Source organism: Columba livia, chromosome 5 (assembly GCF_036013475.1).
Source record: "Columba livia isolate bColLiv1 breed racing homer chromosome 5, bColLiv1.pat.W.v2, whole genome shotgun sequence".
Taxonomy (NCBI): Eukaryota; Metazoa; Chordata; class Aves; order Columbiformes; family Columbidae; genus Columba; species Columba livia.
The window spans coordinates 7063539-7083730 of NC_088606.1; the positions used below are offsets into that span (position 1 = coordinate 7063539).

The following is a 20192-nucleotide window of genomic DNA, read 5'->3' on the forward strand; positions in this document are numbered from 1 at the left end:
CGTGAAAAGACTCGGCACAAAATTTTGGAAGGTCAGACGAAGCTGCCTACTCTCCCAAGTTGGCTTTTTCTGCAAAAAACCCACGGAGTCCCGCCCGTGCTGTGCACAAACCCGGCTGATGCGGCTGCGAGCCGCGACGTGCCGCCTCGCCCGCTCTCCCCCCGCAGCCCCCGTGCGGCCGGTGCTGCCCCGGGGGCGGCAGCGCTGCTCGTTCCCGCAGCCCCGGGGGATCCCGCCGCCGCGCCCGGCTCCCCCTTCTCTCCCGCCCTCCCCGCGCCGAGGCGGCGCCGTGCGGGTCAGCGCGCCCCCTCCCCGCTGCCGGCGGCGGCCCGGGCCGCCTCCCCCCGCCCGCCGGGCTCCGCCGCCATCGGGCAGCCAGCGCGGGAGGCCGGGCCGGCGCCACGGCCATGGAGACGGACGGTGAGTGCGGGCGGCGCCCGGGGCGGGGGCGGCCTCCCCGGGGAGGCGGCTCAGGCACCTGCCGCGGGGGAGCCGCGGGGAGCGGGCACGGCGGGGTGAAACCGGGCCCCGCTGCGGCGGCCCTGCCCATGGGAGCGGCGGGGAGGATCCGCAGCGGGGCCCGGGGCTGCGGTGACCGGCTGGGCGGGAGAAGGGGGTTTGGGCGCTGTGTGTCCCCTCCCGAAGGAAGCCCGGCGGTGCCCGCTCCTCCCGCCGCCGGGTTCTCCCAGGGGATGATGGTGGTGATGAAGATGGTGATGATGGTGTGTGCGTCTGTGCCTTCCACACGGGAAGCGATGGCAGGTGGATGCACATGGACAGGAATTTTAGTGAGAATAAAGGAACAGGAAAGCCTGCTTTTAAGATACTAATGAAGAACAGGTGTTCTTGTAATTACGGGAGACTTGCCTGTGCCTGAGAGACTGATTTTTTGGGTTGTCTGACCACACTGTAATATGAATAATTTTAGGGATATTCACCTTCTGTTTTTTGATCGATTAGGCTGTTGCTTGATAACATGTATCACCCTGGCTTAGGTCTTGGCTTCAGCATTGATGCTGCTGCATGGAGGGCAGGTATTTCTCTTAATATTTCAGGTCACAGCACCAGCAAGTTAAAAAACCTGAATTGCTACTGTTAGCCACAGCCCTGGCAGTCTTCTTATTTACCGTAGAAACACCAACACCAATGCTTACTGAAAACTGCTAGGTGGATTTCGCTGTATCTTTTGCCAGGTTGGGGGAAAATAATTATGTGAGCCATTAAGAGATGTCAGGATGGCGTGTGGCAGTTTATAAGCTCTCAGGAACAAAAACTTAGGCTTGAGTTTTTCCAAAAGATTTGACTTAATGAGGAGTCTAATTTCTCGCTTCCTTTCGTCACTTGGTGATGTTCACTCGTGTTTGCTGTTCCTTCTTTTCTTTTGAGGCTGTGTTGCTAAGGAAGGGTCATCTTGGGCAAGGCCCAGGCTGATGTGATGTGGAGTTGTTCAGTGCTTCAAGATGGTCTTAGGAGAACTAGAAACTGACCTGGTTTGTTCAGAGTAATAATACACTTTAACCTAGCAGAATCTGTTGTTTTATTAGGTAGATCCTCAAAGCAGAGATCCAAAGGCATTGATAGTGCTCAGTACATAATTATAATTACTTACATGTTATAGCATTTTACAAACTAATAAAAATATCGTGGGATGGTTTTTCAGGTCTGTTCCTGCTGCACAAATACAAAGTGGATAATTGTACAGTATTTAGTTAATTAGACGTCCTTCGACCCAAAAGTCAGGAGAACTATTGCTTTGTTTCTTAAACAAGAGCAACTCTGTCTCCTCCAAATACTTACAAGAGGCATCATTTAGTTAATTAAGGTCTTCTTCTGGTAGTGAGCTCAGTCTTTGGGCTGAGGTGGTTGGTGGGTGACTGGTTAAGGTGTGGGAACAGCTGAGCTCCTGGATCCTGGGCTGTCGGTCTCAGGTGTTCAGGACCATGAGGACAGGCTCTCCCAGCCTGGCATTGTAACAGGGGCGAGAAGAACACCAAGTGATACTTCCTTTTGTAGGTTGTAGCTCTGAGATCAGACCTGAGCACCCAGAAGGTCAGTGTTCTTTCTAGTGAGGGGAAATTAGCGTTTATTTTTTTTTCTAGAATTTTAACTTCATCATGTTATGCTCTTGTTTTATTGTGTGAGAAGATTGAACCTAGAAAGCAGCAAACAGAACATTAAGCAGTTTTATGATGCTGTAAGGTAACTTCTCATAAGCCCAACAAATGCAAGGGATGGGATTCACCATGATCCGTGCATTGATCACTGCGATGGTGAAGAGCTGATACAGTGATTTTAAGTGTAAGAAGGCAGCTTGGAGATGTATGCATCATCTCATGGTTCAGGTGTTGAAGCTCTGGTGTGGATCGTCATTTCCCAACGTGTTTTTAGCTGAGCTTTACTTCAGAAAATTGGGAATGTTGGTGCTGTGTTAGTTGCTGTTTCTTGAGATTCCTTCCATGTGTTGCTGTCCTGGGGCCACCACCTCCTCTTGCTGGTGCCACCACCTCCTCTTGCTGGTGCTGCAGCAAGTCCCAAGCTAATAAGCCCTACTAAACCCGTCTGACTTGGTCCAGAGCCACTCAAGTATCTTCCACTGCCCAATGTTTTGTGTGCCACTCCAGACCTGGTAAACTTAATTTTTTTCCACCCTGCTCTTAGTCGTCCTTTAAACTTGAGATACTTGCTCTGGGGTGTCCTGCTTTCAAGGCTACTCATGTGCTTTGCATTCATTAAGTTACTTGGTGGCTTGCAATGTCTTATCTTGGTAAGCATATCTAACACTTAATTACTCATCTGTTTGAAAATCATTAAATGTTTTGACTGAGAAAGAATAATCTGAAGTAAAAAAGACCAGAGGGAATCCTAGCCTTAACATGAATAATCTGGTGTTCCTTGGACTTGGTGTACTTGTATTAAATTCCACTCAGATATAAACTATGATTTTTATTAAAGTGGGCAAATTTATATCTAACAGATGCCAACCCTGCCTGTTCTTGCCTGCAGCAGTGGCATCATCAGCAGAACTGGGGGTTTTCTTTGGGAGCATCCTGATAGCTCAGCTAGTGTTGACTTCTGTCCTTGTGTCAGAGCTGGTCCTCAGAGAAGGGAATAATAGCCAGAGGGTCTCTATTCTTCTGTGATTCTGCGCTGCCAGAAGAGGTGGTAGTGATGACAACTTGAGGTGATCAGAGATATGTGTTACAGCAGTCTGCTCAGATTTTGATTGTTAAATAATTCATTGTTCCTACTGGCTGAAGGATCAGAAGCGAGGAAGGTTTGTTCTCCAGTAACTTTGGCTGCAACTCAATTTGAGATGAGTATAGCTTGGACACAGTTCAGATCAGTGCTAGAGAAGAATCTGGACAGGGTGGATCTTTGGACTGAGGCCAACTGCATGAAGTTCAACAAGACCAAGTGCTGGGTTCCGCACTTGGGTCACAACAACCCCAGGCAGCGCTGCAGGCTCGGGGAACAGTGGCTGGAAAGTGCCTGGCAGAGAGGGCTCTGGGGATGTTGATTGACAGCAGTTGAATATAAGCCAGCAGTGTGCCCAGGTGGCCGAAAAGGCCAACAGCATCCTGGCTTGTATCAGGAATAGTGTGGCCAGCTGGACCAGGGCAGTGACTGTTCCACTGTACTTGGCACTGGTGAGGGTGCACCTCAAACATTGTGCTCAGTTTTGGGCCCCTCACTATAGGGAAGACATTGAGGTGTTGGAGTGTGTCCGAAGAAGGGTGAAGGGTCTGGAACACAAGTCTGTTGAGGAGCAGCTGAGGGCTGTTCAGCCTGGAGAAGAGGAGGATGAGGAGAGACCTTATCACCGTCTACAACTACCTGAAAGGAGGTTGTAGCATGGAGGGTGTTGGTCTCTTCTCCCTAGTAGCAAGTAACAGGATGAGATGAAATGGCCTCAGGTTGAACCAAGGAAGGCTCAGATTGGACATTAAGAAGAATTTCTTCACAGAAAGGGTTGTGAAGCACTGGAACAAGCTGCCCAGGGCAGTGGTGGAGTCATCATCCCTGGAGGTGTTTAAAAGACATGTAGATATGGTGCTTAGGTTTAGTTGTGGGCTTGGCAGTGCTACATTAATGGTTGGACTTAATGCTCTTAAAGGTCATTTCCAACCTAAATGATTCTATGGTTCTATGGTATCCTCACAGTATTAAGTACATTCTGTACATTTTTAAATTAAAAACATCTTAAGAGAATATATTTAAAAGAAGGGATATACACGTGACTGTTCAGAGTAGTTTTTAATACTGGCAATATATTTGCTTTCATTTGAAAGTTCATGTCATTGCATCTGGGTTTTCTTTTTCCTGGCTTAGGATGTGTGGAGAAACCAGCAGCGTTATGGGGACGCCCAAGTTCTGTACCACAGGTCTGTGGCATTGGGGCTTAACCACATTTCACATTCGCAGCCCTGTTTGTGGTGTCAATGAGTGTGCTGGCTCTGTTTCACCCCAAGTACACTTCACTCTGCTAAAGGTCTGTTGGTCATTTGAACAAGCTCTTAATTAAACAATCTATACCTATGTATTTGTATCATTTCACGTACATGGGTATCACGGTGACATAATGTGGCATTAATTCTTATTAGAGCAGTCGTAAGATCCCAGGCACGGTAACTGAATCCTGAGTGAATTATTCCCCTTAAAGAAGATGCCAGGAAGGGGATGCAGGTCTGGTATTGCAACCCAAGGAGGATACTCTTATTCTTTTGGCTCTTAAAATCTTTGTTAATATGAAAATACAGGCAAGACTGGTGGATGCTTCTCAAAAAAACAAAAATTGCAATCCAGAGTCTTATTGATTAGCTTCTTGTGTCTTTCTGGATGGCATGAAGATGTGGGTCTTGTGAGCTGGTTGCCCTAAGAAATGATAAAACCTCTTGCACCTGTATGCTTGATGCCTGACTGTAAAATCACACGTAAGTGTGGAAGGCTTTCTTGAGTACTGCCACATCAATGCAAATGAAAAACCTGATACTGGAAATTAATAAATAATCAGAGCTGCTAGATTAGTTTTTGTGGTGGTGGGTTTTTGTGTGTGTGGTGGTTTTTTTTTGTTGTTGTTGTGTTACCTGTTTTATTTCATTTTGATGTAGAGTTGCTTAAATTCCTGCTAATCACAACCTACGTCACATCTGGCTGTGTTGAAAGCAAATCTTGCAAAATGCCTGCTTTGTGGAAAATATTGATTGCAATTGTCTGTTCTTTTCTGAATACAGGAAACACAGTTACTTTTATAAAGAGCTTGTATTTGTGCTTATGCACCTGTCCCCATGAGAAAACATTCAAAACCATACCCAGATTTCGAAACAGCTTGCAAAATAAATTGGACAACATTTCAAATCTCTTCCCTTCCTGTTTTGATTCAAGTGGGGTGTGTTCTCCAGGGATGCTGCCTCTGAGAAGAGTTTGTTTTGGGCATTATTATTTGCAAAGATAGGCAACTTTATATGCCTAGGAGGAGAGAATGGGGAGTGCTGCAGCTGCAGAACTGGAATGCAGTTGCAAAATAAAAGCTTAAGGGCCGCTGTGCTTGTGGACCCTAGAGCCAGGCTTTTAAAAAATATTTTTAGAGGTTTGAAGACACAAGCGAGCTACCAAACTGAACATTTTTGAGCATGTGGGACACCTTAAATCAAATCTGGCCCCAGAGCCTTGCTGATAATGGCTGTTGCACTGATTTACTCTGCGTAGGTCACTGTGAGATGGGTCCCATTCAGTGCAGACAAGCAATTCAGGAGGAGTTCTTGCGAGCGTGGTGGTGCGGCTGTGGGTGCCCTGGGAGGTGGCACTGGAAGCTCTGCGGCAGCAGGAGCGCCGTGAGCTGTGCCAGGGCTTGCAAAACAACACGCCGTGGCTCGTCTTTGCTCTAAGTAATGATGCCAGCGCCTCCCCACAGACCCATCTGCAGTAGTCTGAATCATTTATTGCCTGTTACTTTCTCAAAGTGTTGTTTTGGTTACCATGCACGTGGAAAACAAGTGTGTACCATCTGGGTTGGTGGAGTCCTTCCATGGTGCTGCTCAGCTCTGGAGATGATTCTTATGTAAATAGGAGTAGTCATAACTATCAGGGAAAGTTATCCAAATGTATCAGGCGGCTTTACTTTGAAGAACAGCCTCTTATGTGCCTTAGGTTGTCATCATGATTGACGGGGTTAAGTAGTCATTAAGGAGACCTCGTGTTCGCTTTCCATTTGTATGATCTATTGCTGATTGTTCTGATGGTGCAGTGAGAAAGTTTGATCAATTATCCAGCCAGGGCTCAAGTTTAGTCTGTTCTGGGGCTGGGAAGACACCAACTCTACAAACTGGGATTGTTACTTGCTATCTAGGCACTCGGACTTTGCAGTGCCTGTTCTTCATGTGCTTTTGGGAGATGAATTCCCACTCACAGGAGGATGTAGTGATCAACCATTTATCTGATGTGCATGTCTTCAACCTGTTACAGTGGCTGTAAACATAAAATCAGACATACTTTAATGAGTCATGGATGCTATGGACATGGATCTGTAAGTCAGACTGGTTTTGTGTCGACGCATTAAATGAGCGGGTAAACAGTCGGTTAAAACTGCCAACAGCAATGTTGTGTATCAGCAGTGTGACCAGCTGCAGGACGCGGTTAATGCAATGAAAAGTGACCTTTGTGGCAGCCTTCTCAGTGGGTATGAGGAAGACAAGATGCCATTTGTGAAGTCCCAAGAAGATCATCTCACAGGAAGGAAAATGGAAAAGACTAGGGAGCTGAAAGACTATGGTTAGATTGCAAAGAGCATATCCATAAATTGTATAAAAACTAGGATGCTTCCTCTGTGTGAAACCCCAGAGTAAGTTCTGAGACAAGAAAATGTCCTGATTTTAGGCCAAACAAAATTAGGACTGATGCTTTTAGCTATGTTGAAGTTTCAGCTGATTCCCAAGATGTGCAGCAAGAGCACTGAAAGGGCATGCCAAGATCTAGTGTGGACAAAAGGTAAACCTGGAGTGCAGGCAGAGCTGTGGGTGATGAGCAACAAATAGGGACTGAGCCTGGAAGGTGAAAAGGAGCAAAAGAAAGAACAGGAAGCTCCTAGGAAGCTCAGGGAGGTGAGGAAGGTGTAGATGAGGATGGGAAGATGCCACAAAGGAAGAGCTTGAGCTGTGAAAGGAGGGATGCGTGAGCCGAGAGATGATTTGAAGAACTGACAGGTTGAGGAGGATATAGAGTTGGCCAAAGTGAGGGTGTTGGAAGGGCATCACAGAGCCCCTCTTCATATACAAACAAATTACACTTATTCCTTTCTCTGCTTGTGGCATCACAGCTGCATTGCATGTGTGGAACAGCTGCATGGCATATTTTCATTAACACAGTCCTGATTTCTGGCTTGAAATCAATTGTATGATGCTCTCTGGTGAAAGCTCCTAGTGAGAGGAGTGCAGGGGGAAAGGCGAAGATGCAATGGGACTGGTTTATTTTCTTTTGTAGGGTACTCTCACCATTCTGGCCCCTCCATTGGTACCTTTCATACCTCTTTTGCCCCTAGGCAAGAGGTTTGGCTGGGGCTTGTGTTGAGCATCAGTCCTTGTTCTGCTGCCGACTTCTTCAGAGATGGTGGCACTTTGCTTCCCCTCCCTGAACCTGTTTCCATTTGCCGTTTCTGTAGTGTTCTGTAATGAAGTGTGTTATATATAAGCAAGGCATTATTATTACCTGTATTATTATTATTATTGAGGTTTTGTGACTCAAATGTACAAGATACTGGGTGCCTCCAAGGAGTGGGGGTCAGCCTTAATTAGCCCTCATTGGCTTTGAGAGCATCTGGGAACTTGCAGATAGTGCTTATCCCTCAGCTGGCAGACATGCTTTCAGATGGCTGTTATGTTAAAAAAAATACAGTTTTGCAGTTACACAAACTACTTATTTTGGTCAAAAAGAAAAATTTGAAACACTTAAGCATTTCTTGTGAAAATGTGGATGCTGTCCAGAGAACCAGGTGCTTGCACAGCTGAAACAAAAATCTTTGGTGGCTGAACTAAAACCCAGTAGCTTTTAGACAGATCTACTCAGCCCTTTGTGTTCTCTCACTGTGATTGAAGGAAAAGAGCTTTCTAAAAGAATTTAATGCTCTTCGGTGTGGTACTTTATTTCTAAGCATTAGCTCTTCAAGCGGAGGGCACGTTCTACAGACAGAGGGCACCTGCACACTGCAGATTCCTGCTGGTATTGTGAAATTGGTCTGAAGATAAGCATTTGAGCCACTTTTAAAAGGTAATTCTCAGGATCCTGCAGTTGTTACCCGCAGCAAGCAATTTGTAATAGATTTTTCTCTTTTTCAGCATTTAATTTTGCTCTGAAGGAGACAAGGAAGTGAGACTTGCAGCAAAGAGTAAATCTCAGGAGCGGCTAATGGAGGCCACAAGCCCTGCCAACAAACACGGACCTGCGAGGAGGTGGCATCACCCTGGCCTGGTACACAAAGCTCTGTGGCTACCTTGAGGGCGCTCCCTTTCTGCAGCTTTTACCTGGTTTGCTTATTGCAGCCTGTTCCAGCACTTTGTGCTGTTTAAACTGCTAAGGGGAATTATAAATTAACTAATTAACCCACAGCCCTGATTCATAGACAGTCACATGCTAAGATATGGCTATCCTTCCTTTTTAATGGACTATTTAAGGATCAAAAGCATGGTTAAGATACCTTGTTATCTGCCGTGTTGGTGTGTTGGCTGCAGATACGATCTATCTGCTTCCTTAGACCTGTGTCTTGAAGACTTTAGTGGTGCTTTAGTGGTTCTAGACCAGGTGTTTTAGTGGTTTTGCAGCCAGTTGACACTGAAGTTATTTGGTCAGTGTTGCATTCCCCATCTCTTGAGAGCCAACAGTGAACTACACGTGGTCTCTCTCAGTTGTCAGTATAAGTTGGTGGTTGTGCATGGGATGTTCAGATGAGGTGTGCTTGGCAGTGTGGATGAAAGTCAGATATTGATGTTGCTGGTCTGATGGTCAAAGATGAAAGGTTTTTTTTTGCAATAGGTTAACAAAATATCAGTAATTAAGAGCCAGGATGGTCATTGATAGAAGAATGGCTAGTCACGCTCAAGAAACACAGGTTTTAATAAAATTACGTGTGGGCAGAGAGTTCCTCTCTAGGACAGAATTGTAACGGATTTCTCAAGTTCAGCAGTTACAAATTGGAGAAAAGCATGGGAAGGAGTGTGAAGAAAAGATGACAGACACCAAGATTAAGAGAGGCCTTTGGACAAGACAGGTACTTGCTTCTGCTAGCAAAGATCTCCTTCAGTGAAATTAAGGTGAGGGTCCTGCCTATAGGCTGGAGTAAGATATATGTGGTTATAAAAGTGGTTTTCCACAATATGTTTACATGCATCTCCAAACCAAGTAGCTGTGTCGTTTAATGTTTGAGTTGTAGTAGGTGAAAAAATTCACTTGGCCCAGTTTCAGAGAATTATTTCAGATGACTCGCAGTCCTGAGATGTTCTATCCCCAAGGACAGGGCAAGCCTTAAAATTGAGGAGTTGGATTCTCTGCAACATTAAACATCCCAGGAAAATTCAGAAATACCCACATAGTAGCGAAGCCACTGCTTGTGTCAGTGCGAGAGATGTCAATGCAGGACTTCTGTTTGAAGAAGGCTTGTCTTTCTATGAGAAATGCTAGTGGGAGTGTTTTTGGCACTTTTCAGAACTGTGGGTTAGAGTATCTGGATCTCAGGAGTTTCCAATGAATTTCTGAGATGTAGTGGTTTTCCTGTGTTGAGGTTTGTCATTGTTTGGTTGGGTTTGGATGGGGTTTTTTGGTGCTCTTTTGTACTGGACAAAATGCCTAAAACATATTATCAGACAATGGCAGAGAGCAATGAAACACTGCCTATTCTAGAGTGGGTATTTCCTTTCTGTTGTTTCCTAGTGATTGTTTGGAACCAACATTTCCTATCAATAACTTTTTTTGAAAATAAGCAGCTTTGCTGTTAGAAGCCAGTTTTGCATAACATGCTATGGTTATGCTTTATGCTTAAAAACTTTGAGTCAACGCTGAAGCACAACACAATCACCATAAAAATCACACACAAAATGTTTGATGTGTGGGAGGCTTTTGTCCTCTTACTTGTTTTGAGGCAGTTGAAATCCTCTGAGTTTCTTTCCAGAGGAGCAGATGAAAGGAAAGAAGGCAATTTTTCATTGCCACAAGGACTAGGAAGTTATTTGTAATAGCAGCTGAGATTCTCACCTCATCATTTGCTTCAGGATCTATACATTTAGATAAAATACCTATTGATGTTTGATGAAAGCTTAGAGTTTAGGTAGTGAAGTTGTGATAGGTGCATTTAAACAGTCCTTTAAAAAAACCTGTGTGCTCCATGAAGCATGGGTATAGTTACAAGTTATTTTATTTTCCAGTTTCAAAAATGACTTCAGATGTTCTGTAACTTTGACCCTGCAATTATATTCATTAGTCCACATGTGGGTGATACAGCGGAGCGGGAAGCCCTGCTGAGAAATGAGTCCAAGCAGTTCTGTCGCTGCACTTCAAAGTAAATGCTTGTTAAGGCTTTACTGAAGCTGTAATAGATGAGATGTAAAAATGCTCACAGCATTTTGGAGCAATGCTTTGGGTTTTGTTGTGCAGTTTGAGTTACTTGATTTGTTACCCGCATTTCAGTATAAAAATAATAAGCATTCTCCCCCTTAACTGGGATTTTATATGCTTGTATCATAGGCTTTTAAACAGAAGCAGAGTGCATTTCATGATGCAGAAGTCAGAAGACAGCCTGTAAACAAATTAAGGTGTATTTCTATTGCTGTAATTTATGTTGGGAAGTTCTGCCGTGTTTTTAAGGCAGTTCACAATGAGGGAACAGAGAGCCCGAAGGCTTTTTTGTCTGTGTTATTCACGATGCTGTGTATCAAGGGTGGTCAACCTACCTGGCTGCAAGAGCCACATGCCAACACTTTCATGCAGCTGAGGACCATATGATGTGGACCTAATATAATGGAGAACCATAGTAAGTGGTGCTTCATAGGTGGGAAAATGCAGTGATTCCACTGCTCAGTTACAGCATCTTGACTGTATCTGATGATCTTCTCATTTTAGCCTAAATACTGGCAACCTCCCACCTTTTCGATTAACCAGGAACCTTATGGCTGGCCACATGACCTTGTCTGTCCAAATTGACAAAGTGCTCCAAAATGATCAAAGGGTTGTAATATAGTAAAGACAAATGGAAAGTGCCATCCTGAAGGAGGAGTCCCCAAACTGATGGTTGTACTGGCTGCGCTGCTACAACTCAACACGTCCCAGTTTGGTGCTGCTTATGGGTTTTGTCTTCATTACTGGGACATGCTGTAGTGTGTGCTGCCATGGTCAAGAGGGACAGAGGAGGCAAGAGATGTGCTGTTCACTACCACTCTGAACATCGGTTTAGGTGTGTCTCAACAAAATCCCTCAGGACCTGTGAGGAGGTCAAGGTGGGAGTATTGCCACGTTGCTCCAAAATCGTGACCCAGGGCTCTCCAGCCTCCTAGCTAATATTGAAAAATCAGTAGTTTCAAGTCTCAAAAAGAACACACATTCTGTATGACTCTTTGACCTTTAGTCTGCCTACCTCTGGTTTTCAGATATTTTTTCTGCAAACATAGAATCATAGAATCATTTTGGTTGGAAGAGTCCCTTAAGATCATTGAGTCCAACCATAACCTAACTCTAGCATTAAACCATGTCCCTAAGAACCTCATCAATATGTCTCTTTACCACCTCCAGGGATGGTGAACATGTGAACTAGGAAAAAAAAATATAAACCAAAGCTGAATTTCTCTTTTGTAATGACATGATTCCAAGAATTACAGATTTAAGAAAAACAACAGATAACTTAAATTTGATATCAACTCTGCCAACAGAGCTGCAGGTCCCCCTTTTAGGGAAAAAGGAGTGGATTAAAGGTCTGCCAATAAGCCGTATCTTACAAGGGGTGACTGATTCTTGCAAGATGGTCGGTTCTCAGTGCTTCCTCAGCAAGAACCGAGCAGGACATATTTGTGTGCTGAAGGCACAAGGACAGACCTCCAGAGCTATTCTTCTTCTCCTCATTTGCTTTCCTATTGCATTTTTGCCTGTTTCCGGTTCAGTTCTTTCCTCTGAACTTTTCCCATCTCCTGCCTGTCAGAGTTACACCATCAGAGCTTCTGCTGTTGCTTTGGTTTGTGTTTTCTTCTCCCTCGAGACCAGGGGAAGGAGAGTCAAGTAGAGCCGGCCCCTTGGGATGGAGAAGGAGCACTTGCTCACGTGGTGTTGCTCAGCAGCCCTTGTCTGCTGGGAGTCACCGAGCACCATTCCTAAGTGTCCCTTGCTGAAACCACTAGATAAGTCATGGGCAGTCTGGGACTTCTCAAGTTTATTTGAAATATTAAGTCCATGATTAGATGGTTCCAGAGCCAGGGCAATGGAAAATTAGGAGTTGTGCTTGGTGTGCTCACTCATGAATTGGAAACACTGAAGGAATGTTTCCTTTCTAGGCACTGCAGCAAGATCCATGATGAGCTTTTGTGAGGCCAGAAGCAGAATAGTCACACAGATCCAGTGGTCAGCCAGGTGTCTCCATGGGAAACCCTACAGGCAAGAGCCTGAGTGGGATCACTTCCAGTCAGTCAATATGAGACACGGAGCAGCACAGTGTGGAGATGTGTCCCTTTCTGAGACTGGAAAGAGGAGCCTTCAGGCTCCTGAGCTGTTGCCCATGTTCTCAGTGGTTAACACCAGCAACCACTGTAGCGGAAACAAGAAGTTAGGAGTGTCTTGTGCCAGGTAACCCTCTCATTAGTGCACGATGGAGTCACGTTCCTTTGGCATCTCTCTCTTGGGTCCATTGAGCTTTTAAATGGAGCAGCTCCAGCAGGTTTACTGAGAGATCCTGTGCTCCAGGAGGGCTCCACAGGCCAGGGCAGTGTGGCTGCCGGGCTTCAGACCCTTCTAGGCAAACCCAGAACTTCCATGCAGAGCTGTCCTGTGTTCTGACTGTAGCCACGCAGCTGCTGGAGAGAAGGTGCTGCCACTTGATCTCCTACAGTGCTTCATGTCTTTGGTAATAGATGAGCTTATTGGAAAATGTAGGCAGAAGTTTCTGTGTTATGGGTTCAGGGAAGGATTAGGTATGAGCGAGTTCTGCTGATTTGGTTGGTGCTGTCACAGTTTCTGTGAGCAGGTGAGTGCCTGGGGAATTGTAATGCAAAACATGTCAGATCCCCTAGGATTAGGTGTCAACTGATGATTTTGAGTACTGCAGTTTCGAATTTGGCACCTAAAAATAGCGATTGTGTGGGACTTTGCCACTGATTTCCTTCGAGAATAAACCCTTTTCTGAGAACTTTGGGATTTGGCATTCAATTCTAGTATGTAAATATTCATTCACCCGATCTCACTCATTTGCACTCTAACCCTGATGCCTCCCTGTAGCATCTACTGTGTAGCTTCAGCTCATGTGATGACAATAGGTTGCATGATGTGTAGCAGGGTGAGGAGTGTATGGCCTAAACTCTGCTTGGTTAGCAACATGTTTGTACTGTGATCATCACAAGGCAGCAGCTGTCTTGCCCCTTTTTTATTTCGCTTCCCCTTTCCCCTTTTCCCTTTCCTTTTTCCTTCCTACAGCACTTATTTTATAATTACTTGGGCTCATCATGAAGGTAAAAATAGCTTCTCTATTTAAAGAAGACAGATGGTTTTTCTATTATTTTTTTTTAGCATTGAATGAATTATGGTTGAGTCAGAAACTGCCAGGCCAGAAACGTATGTTTTCATTAGAGAAATACTTGATTAGGTTAATTGAGTGTGATTCAATGTGATGTACATTTGGCCAGCCTAAAAGCTTTCCAACTTTCTCTTGGACAGAGATAACAGTATCTCAGTGTTTGCAGTTTGCTCAGCAGTTTCCACAACCATTCCCTAAGGAGTAACAAAACATTGAGCGGACACTACTGAATTAACAAAGGGAATACAAACTTTTATTGAAAAAAAAAAAAGCAAGGTGTGTGTCTTCCCAACATATGTATGTCATTGTGATGGGTCTGAGAACAGAGGTGAGATTCGGTGTGAGAATAAAGCACTGTGAAGGTGTGTGGTGGGCATCTGAGCTCCCATTATGGTTAATGGAGATCTCTGAGCTCGCGAGCTGTGCTGGGTGATGATCCAGTGACAGTGGTGGGAGCTGGGATGCCCAGTGCACACCTACCTGCAGGGCTCTGGGTTTTGGTGCCTTCATTTTGAACGGAGGCTCACCCTCGTTGTTACATCCACATGGCAGCTGCATGCATGTAGCTCCTCATCTGCGGGAAATAAAAGATTGAGAATGTCTAAATATCCCTGAGGACAGAGGATCAGGAGATAGTGTGCAGGTGAAGATGGAAAAAAGAGAATATAACACTTTCAGAAGGATTGGGAAGCATTTTAAACACCAGGACCTGTTCGTCCATTCACATCTTGTTCCTGACAGTGGGGTCTTTGCCATCATTACTGAACAGCGAGTTGCTTCCCTTTTCCACCTGAGACGCTTCAGAAGAATGAGCTGAGATCAAACCCAAACCAAGAGAGAGCCAAAGTCAGTCATGGGGACCCAGCCTGGAGGGAAGGGACAGATTAATTATAGAGTGAATTAATTACAAAGTAAATTACAGATTAATTATAGAGTAAATTATAGGGTAAGTTTGCCTTTGGGAAGTCCCTGTGTCATAAGATGGAGCAGGAATTTGGTTACGCTGAGCCTTGCAAAGCTAAAGACTTCAAGGTTGTGATATCCTGGATGGTGTGTCTTGTATCAGACAAGTCATATTTTCTGTTGCCTTTTCTGTTGAAGTCTGAAGATCCCCTGGGCAGCCCCAGTTGTCATACAAGATTCTTTAGTTAGGCCATGGCCTGAGTTTAACGTGCTGTTGTTTCAATGCAATCTCAAGCCTCATGGGAGAGATGATTTGTAGCTTGGAAAACAGGGAAAAACCTTAAAACCCTCTTTTGTGATGTTTGCTGCAGACTAAAGGATCTTGATATCTCCTGGAGACCTCAGTCCTCTTCCAGACTCTGGCATATAGCCAGAGAAACTCTAAGAGCTATGTTCTATGCCCCTGTCCTCTGTGCCTAGAAATGGCATGCACAATACAGAACCCTCGATGTTCCCACTGCCACCCAGCAGTTGTTCTGGGCAGTGTCCAGGACCAACTTCTAGTGATGCTTCATTTCCCATGGCTGCATAAGTCTTAATATAAACTCCAAGTTCTTTGAGAGGAGTCCTGACAGTCCTGGTTTTGTAATTTGCAGCGTGCCTTTTAGCAACTGGACAGCCTTTCTTTTCCTTTTCCCCAGTGATCCTTACTGCTGCTCCCTTTCTCCCATCTGGTTTCTGAGGCTGAGACCTTCTTCTCCACAGCTGAGTTCGCTATTACTGCTGTGATGCTGAGGAGGTCAGCTGAGGAGGCTGGCTCGGCCGTGTCACTGTGTTCTTTCAAGGGTACTTTGTGTCTGTGTGACTTCAGGTGTGTATCTATTACATATTTGAAATGAATAATCTCTCACAGCATTTGTGCAGTTTGATACAGACAAAGAGAAATCAAACAGAATGAGTTCTGTCCTTATTTCATCCCCTTTTGTTCCTTCATTAGGCTCCAAATGATTTTTAGGGTATAAGATAACTCTTTCTGGGAGCTTATTGAAGAATCCTGAAATAATAGAACCATTTTGGTGGGAAGAGACCCTTAAGATCATCGACTCCAACCATAACCTAAATCTAGCACTAAACCGTGTCCTTAAGAGCCTCATCTATACGTCTTTTAAACACCTCCAGGGATGGTGACTCCACCAATGCCCTGGGCAGCCTGTTCCAGTGCTTCACAACCCTTTCTGTGAAGAAATGCTTCTTAATGTCCAATCTGAACATTCCCTGGTGCAACCTGAGGCCATTTCCTCTCATCCTATCACTTGTTACTTGGGAGAAGAGACCAACACGCTCCATGCTACAACCTCCTTTCAGGTAGTTGTTGAGAGCAAGGTCTCCCCTCACCCTCCTCTTCTTCAGGCTAATCAGCTAAAGCCTGTGAGCACCATTCAAGTACAAGGAATATATTTGTGTATTTGAAAGTAGGAAGGCAGATGTCACCTGTTGGGACAGCATTGGGGCTGCTCAGATGCAGAACTAGTAGGGGTGAAGCAAGAGATCTGAAATGATGTGTAGAAGATGCTCTGCCAATCCCAGTGCAGAGGATGAAATGTCTGTAGACCCCCTCTTGCTCCAGGGGTGATGCGAATGTGCGCATGTGGTTGTTAGGAGGTTGTATCAGTGGAGGATACTTGATGTAGGATTAAGGTATATTTTGTTTTCTCCTTGCCAGCTTATGAATGGAAAAAAAGGATGGTGGTTAGCTGCAGGCAGGTGGGTATGCATGTATAGTAGTGAGCTGTGTTGGGGAATCTTTCGCTACAAATTTGAGAGAAAGGAACTAAAACTAGTTTAAAATCAAAACACAGCTCTCATGGGAGCAATATTGATCTTTCTGTAGCACTGCACAGAGTTTGAATGCAGCAGGTCTGGGTGCAGCAGTTTTCTATTCTGGAAGAAGTCTGGTAGATGCTTTGTCCTATGATCTGAGTTAGTGGAACAGTTGTGGCTTCTGGGAAGGGAGCAAGTAAGAAAAAAATACAATATTTGTTTTTACATTTGTTAGCAGCTTCATTTCTGTAGCATATAGAGATATTGAAAGTGCTTCCTAAAATGCAATGCCTTATTTTATAGATATGCCTTTCTGAATTGAGGTGGGGGAAGGAAGGGTTGGCAGAGGGGGAGTTATTGTCCAAAATAACACTGAGAATCATTTGGAAGAGTCTCAGTCTGAACTTTTGTCTTCATTATTGGCCATGCTTCATATCTGGTAGAAAGCACTCCCCCCTGTGATGTCTTTATAGCCATTTTTTATAGAAACTGCATCCAGATGCTGGAATGAGAAAGTGATGGAGACTCTAGAGGGCAGTGCAGCCTCCCTGCGATGTGAGTATGGCCAGGGTTTTTCATAACAATCTTACTCTGCAGGATGGTTGCTTAAAATAGTTAAAAATTATATAGAATTAAATACAAGATTTTGTTATTAATACTTCACAGAAAATTTTGATTCGTGAAAATTTTTCTACCAAGAAGACATGACTCTTTTTTTAGAGGAGCTTTGAGCATTAGGCAGGCTGTACTAATTTTTAAAAGGTTTTAATTGCTTTAAAGAAATTGTAGGATATTCATGTATGATTTAGGGAGACAAACAAACCAAAACTCATCCTTCCTGTGCATCTAGCAGAGTCCACAGAAGAACTACTTGTTTTCACATTGTTTTCCCCCTCCTCCAGGAGAGCCTCATAATGTAGCATATCCTTTGACTGGAAGTGCTCTCTGTTTTCCTTGTAGACAGATAAATCGATAAATCATCATGTCAGCAGAGCACAGCTTGAAGTGAAGTTTCCTTTTGCTGGAAGGTTTTGAATTAATTTTAGGTGGGAGCTCAGATGTGCCATACACACATGACTACAGATAATATTACAGGGCTGCATCCAGAATGACAGGGTGTTGATTCAGTATGTCAAGTTGCTCTACAGGATGTTGAGCCACAACCTAGAGGCTGCTGATGCTGTCAGAAGGGGTCGGTAGCTTCTTGCTACCCATTAAGCAGTTTGTGTGCAGCTGGCTGATGATCTAGTGAGCTTTTGGCATGGATTTTTGCTTTATGAGAGAGTTCACATCTCCAGCCTGTGACCTTATATGTTTCTGCAAAGTGAACCGAAATCGTGATCTCGCAGCACACGAGAGCTGCGAAGCCTGTTGTCCCCTGAGCAGCTGCTGCGAGTTAAATCATACTCAGATGCCTCCGCTTCTCTTTGCAAAGGTGCACGTGCAGGTGCATCTGTGCACACGTGCGCACACCTCGAAGGATGTTTTGGAGAGCACGCTTGGCTTGCGTGACCCTCTTCTGCTGATAGCTCTGAAGCAAAGAACAGGCGCATACAACAACATCTGCTGCTTTCTAAACCAGCAGTCAGGGTTGTTGCTTTGTCTTTGCTGTATTTCCAGAGGTGCCGCAGGCTGCCTTTTGCTGCAGGGCTGTACAGCACCTGCACAATGCTCACACATGCACGAGGCAGTGCACAGGGTCAGGGCTCGTTCACGTTGCAGGTACTTCCAGTGATGAGCATTGAGGTATCGGGGCTGAAATCCAAAAGGCAGGTGCTTGAGCAGGGATTGTGCTACCAGTGTTGCTCTGTAAGTCAGTGGGATTTTTATTAACTTTCACAGTAGCAATGCTTCTTCCACATTAAAACTGCCTGCCTTTCACAGCAGGAAAGAGAAGAGTATCCCATGTAGTTGCTCTGGGTGTGCACAAAAATCTGTATGTGGACTCAGCATTAAACAACTGACTTTCCTTTGCATATGTTGTTTCTGTTTAGGGACTCTTTCTTCCAATAATGTAATGAAATACAGCTGCTATCTTATATATGTTGTGGAAATTACATAGTGCTTTTCCCTGTGCAAAGTGCTTTTAACTCTCTTTGATACTTTTGAAATACATGTTTGTTTGTTTTCTAAGTAGAGTGCACCTTGTCCATCTGTGCAAATCAGAGATTGTTATAGGAAAAGGAGAGCTGTGGATAACAGAGACAGAACTTTACATGACTGAGCTGAAAAATAAGATGCAATATGCTCTCATTTCAACCTGAGTAGATGAAAATTGTTTATACATACTTCCATAACAATAATTTTGAAAAGTAGTATTTTTCCTCTCACTTCTATCTGCTTTCTTTATTTTCTTTAGTTCTGCCTTTAAAGAAAAGGTCTACGAGACCTACAAATGCCATGCTTCTGCCATGTCTTATTTTTCTTGTTGCAGCAATAATTATTCGCCTTCTTTCCAGTCTTTGGAAACCACTAGTGTCCTAAAGCTGGAGACAATGTCTTGTTGCAGAAGCGGCCTGTCAGAGTGGAGGGATCACAGACTATTTAAGGGGACTGTCCTGCTCATCTGCCCTCCCCAGGGCCATGCAGTGACAACAGTGAGTGGTCAGAGCAGAAGACTCAGCTCCAGCCACTGTGGGCAAGGAATTACTGAGGAGAATCATGTAAAGGGCTACAAAGGTGTTGAGGGGTCTGGAACATCTTTCTTATGAGGAGAGACTGAGAGAGCTGGGGCTGTTCAGCCCGGAGAAGAAAAGCTGAGAGGGGATCTTATTGATGTTTATAAATATCTCAAGGGTGTGTGTGAAGAGGATGGACCAGACTCTTTTCAGTGGTGCCCAACAACAGGATGAGGGACAACGGGCACAGACTGAAGCACAGGAGGTTCCATCTGAACATGAGGAGAAACTTCTTTGCTTGGAGGGTGCCAGAGCCCTCGAACAGGCTGCCCAGAGAGACTGTGGAGTCTCCTTCTCTGGAGACATTCAAACCCACCTGGACACGATCCTGTGCAATCTACTCCAGATGAACCTGCATTAGCAGGTGGGTTGGACTGGATCATCTCCAGAGGTGCTTTCCAACCCAACCACTCTGTGATTCTGTGAGTCAGTGATTTTTCTTCCCCTGAGATGCTGACCTTGGCTTTCTCTGAGCCCAGCGGACTTTCCCTGTTAGGTTTTCTTCCTTCAGGTTCCAGGTCTGCCTGAGCCTGAACCAGGGGCAGGTATTGCAACAGAGCAGTTATTGTGGCAGAGCGTGTATGCATCACTCTGATTGATTTTCCCCTTAGGAAGTGCAGAGCATTTTTCAGGGCTGGTGGTGGGGTGGGTTTGTTCAGCTGGCCAGGTGCATTGAACAAGCTGCCTGTCGGACCACCCTGGTTTTCAGACACTGAAATGTAGCGTTGTCAAGTAGGAGACCTACTGGTAAGAGTCTTTTTGGTTCTGATTGACTGTTGCCTGATGAATGTTACATAGGTATTACACAGAGATCACTGTTAATTTATGTTTGTACCCATTAATTTCACTATGTGTTTTCTAATTAGCTAAGGTGTGACTGTAAGTGGATTAACAGACTAATGCCAAATCCCTGTCTACTCAGTCTCCTTCTGAATGAAGGTTGTTATTTCCTCCGTGGTTTAAAACTGAGCCACATGTGCTGTCTTACTTGATTTAGGTTAAAGAGTATGAATTCAGCTTAATTTTATACTGTTATTGTT

At 44.7% G+C, this 20192-nt stretch overlaps 1 protein-coding gene across 5 annotated transcripts in view; it reads left to right on the forward strand.

The window, feature by feature from the left end:
- The first annotated feature begins 276 nt into the window (after positions 1-276).
- Positions 277-20192, forward strand: part of SYT16 (synaptotagmin 16) — a 137906-nt gene continuing 117990 nt past the window's right edge. Inside the window, exons 1-2 of one of the 5 annotated variants that reach the window (XM_065065849.1) lie at positions 345-420; positions 8328-8460. In XM_065065849.1, coding sequence (XP_064921921.1) covers positions 8398-8460 — 63 coding nt within the window. In that variant the 5' untranslated portion in view covers positions 345-420; positions 8328-8397. Of the gene's footprint in view, positions 421-8327; positions 8461-20192 lie in introns of all 5 variants that reach the window. The other 4 variants (XM_065065843.1, XM_065065850.1, XM_065065848.1 and 1 more) reach the window with 4 other exon arrangements.